The sequence below is a fragment of the Vicia villosa genome, unplaced genomic scaffold (genome assembly GCF_029867415.1).
Source record: "Vicia villosa cultivar HV-30 ecotype Madison, WI unplaced genomic scaffold, Vvil1.0 ctg.000113F_1_1, whole genome shotgun sequence".
Classification (NCBI taxonomy): domain Eukaryota; kingdom Viridiplantae; phylum Streptophyta; class Magnoliopsida; order Fabales; family Fabaceae; genus Vicia; species Vicia villosa.
Window position 1 is genome coordinate 141,934 of NW_026705021.1, and position 2,823 is coordinate 144,756.

The following is a 2,823-nucleotide window of genomic DNA, read 5'->3' on the forward strand; positions in this document are numbered from 1 at the left end:
TAATTGGATTCCATTTTTTGTTTTCTTGTTTCAAAATGATTAATGATCTGTTTCATATAATTGAATTTCATTTACTTTTACCCATTGTTTGTTTCCTAAACTTGGTTCTTTCCTCTTTTTGGAGCTATGTACAAAATTATTGGTTCCTTACATGAGCATAAGTACGAAAAAACCTAAAAGGAAAATTTAACATTCAACATTATTATTTTATTATTATTAGTCATAACATAAACATAAACATAAACTTAATAATACTTTATTATAATAGCATCAAAACATTTACATCTACATCAACTACAATTACTACAATTCAACAATGGGAATCTTTTTTTTTTCTTCTGAATTTTTCATTTTGACATCAATAATTAAGTAGCTTAATTCCTTGTAATTAAATAGTTAATTAATCCTAATTAAGCATTCACAGATGTCTCCACAGCAAGGTTACTAGGATAAGCAACTTCTGATTTAAGTTCAGATTCCCATAATTCTGGCACTGCCTCTCTTAAATTGTGGATACTTTCTAAGGCATAATCTGCACCTTTAATTCTCTGTGATTTTCCAACCTATATATGAAGATGATGTATAACAATCAATAATTAGAGTTGTTTGGCATATAATTAGTATATCAAAATATCAATAATTTGGCAATTAGTTCTTATATAAAACAAAAATTAATAGTTAACTTACCAGCACTGTGTCAAGTCCTACACGTTTTCCAGCTTGTATGTTTCTAGCACTATCCTCAAAGAATAACTAAAAATAACATAATAACAAAAAATTAGAAAATAATTGAGAGTAGGGTTATAAAAAGTCCGCGACCGCGATCGAGACTGTAACCTAAAATGTTTTATGTCATTGTCACGTTGTATATAAAATCGAGACTACATCAATTATATGTGATTGTGATTCTTTACAATATCAAATATTGTGATGCAATCGCAACTTTGACAATATTTTAGGACGATACTTAAAATATTTAAAACAAATAAAAAAATTGAAAAATAATTAAGAGTAGGTTATAATAAGTATGCGACCGTGATTTAGATTGTAGAGTAAAATGTTTTATGTTATTGTCATGTTGTATATTATAACGAGACCACATCAGTTATATTTTCCACTACAACGAATTATATTTGAATGTGATTCTTTACTATGTCAAATATTCCGATGCAGTTGCAATCGTGATCGCAATAGTGACCGCAATTTAGGACGCTACTAAAAAAATTATGATGATGATTTTCTTACAGTTCTTTGTGGGTCCAGATTAGCAATCTTGAGAGCCAACTCAATGGCAAATTCTGAAGGTTTGCAAACAATTGGAGTCTTTGGCAAAGCTTGAGTTGGATTGGATTGTGCAAAATGGCCAATGATGTCAAATATTTGCAAGTTACTAATACTAGCACTTGTACTTGTTGTATGATTGGTTGTTGAACCTACAAACTCAATGTCATCTTCATCATCATCAGATAGAGTGTTTTTGTGGATAGGATTAAGTGTCTCAAAACATATAATTCCTTCAAAACAATCTTCTAATCCAAGCTTGCTTAGTGCCTTAACTGCATGAACTTTGTCTGCATTTGTGAAGATCTAAAAATAAAATAAAATAAATTAGGTTTCTCATTAGATTTTATTATTAAAAAAAATAAAATTTGATTATTGAAAAAGAAAAAAAAAATAAAAAACTTACTAGTTTTCTATAAGGTAGACTCAACAAGAGGTTCCTTAAAACTGGATCAGGTTTCAAATTCTCATATGGTAATTTCCCATGAACAAAACTATGATACTCATCATAGTCAAAGTCATATCCAATTGCCTAAATTGACCCAAAAAAAAAACAAAGATTATTAATTTGTTGTGAAATCATCACTAAATTATGAAAATACTAATTTTCACTTTAATTTAATCTTATACATACCCTTAAACCAGCCATAGTTGTTCCATAGTTTTTGTAAAGATGGTTGGACATGTCATCAATTATGCTTCTGTCTATGCCAAGCTTCTCAACCATATAATCTATAAAAACAACATTAGTCAACACCAACAAAACATGTAGCAACAAAGCATAAACACAATACTAACAACCTCTCTGAAACACCGATATCTCTAAAAAAAGATGTGTTAGTGTCTGTGTTGTGTCGACATCACACCGACGTTAGTAAATTATGTTCAATTTATTTACTTTTAAAAATTATTATTAGCAACGACGTATCACTGTTAGTATTAGTGTTATGTCTGATGTTTGTGTGTACGTGTTTCATAGTTATTACCTTTAATGTTTTGGCCACATGCTTTAGCAATACCACAGCTTAGGGGATACAAAGTATCATCTAAATCTGTAAAACAAACAAGTTAAAATCACAACTATATGAAGTTTTCATTTGTGTAATAGTAATAAATGCTTAATTTTTTTTAGTCTTACCAAAAAGAAGACAATCATATTTTTGTCTTTGAGCTTGTCTGAACCGATTCTCATACTCCATTTCAAGAAGAAAACCTTATAGAAACAACAAAGAGTGTTTAGGAATGGTGTTGAAGATAGATGAGAGGTGAAGGGGGAGAAAAAATGAGAGGCAAGAAAGAGTATTTATAGATGGAGAAATTATTGGTTTGTGGTAGAGATATTATGTTACAATATTTGTATTAAATTATTTTAAATAGTGATGAATGAAGTTCACACAATGATTATTTATTTGGCTAAGATAGTGACAGCACATTTAAATTCGTCACAAGTTTTTATTTTATTACTTTCTTTTCCTTTCACTTTGGATACAAAGAACCAAAGTCTAGTTCACACATTGGACTTTGGAGAATTAAATGTAAAAT

At 29.2% G+C, this 2,823-nt stretch overlaps 1 protein-coding gene across 1 annotated transcript; it reads right to left on the reverse strand.

Moving 5' to 3' along the window:
- Positions 1 to 228: 228 nt before the first annotated feature.
- LOC131624242 (uncharacterized) lies at positions 229 to 2,576 on the reverse strand. Its single transcript, XM_058895195.1, has 7 exons — positions 2,420 to 2,576; positions 2,268 to 2,333; positions 1,916 to 2,013; positions 1,688 to 1,813; positions 1,246 to 1,587; positions 688 to 753; positions 229 to 563 (listed from the first exon to the last, which is right to left on the reverse strand). Exons 1-7 carry the CDS (start codon positions 2,478 to 2,480, stop codon positions 411 to 413), a joined length of 912 nt encoding a protein of 303 aa, XP_058751178.1. The 5' UTR covers positions 2,481 to 2,576; the 3' UTR covers positions 229 to 410.
- Positions 2,577 to 2,823: the final 247 nt, after the last annotated feature.

Bases quoted from the DNA above. Each gene is read 5' to 3' on its own strand.
- LOC131624242 (XM_058895195.1), bottom strand. From the start codon at position 2,480: ATGGAGTATGAGAATCGGTTCAGACAAGCTCAAAGACAAAAATATGAT. The intron at 1,814-1,915 runs GTATGTATAAGA...GGGTCAATTTAG, and splicing joins CAACTATGGCTGGTTTAAGG to GCAATTGGATATGACTTTGA. The intron at 1,588-1,687 runs GTAAGTTTTTTA...TTTTATTTTTAG, and splicing joins GTCTACCTTATAGAAAACTA to ATCTTCACAAATGCAGACAA.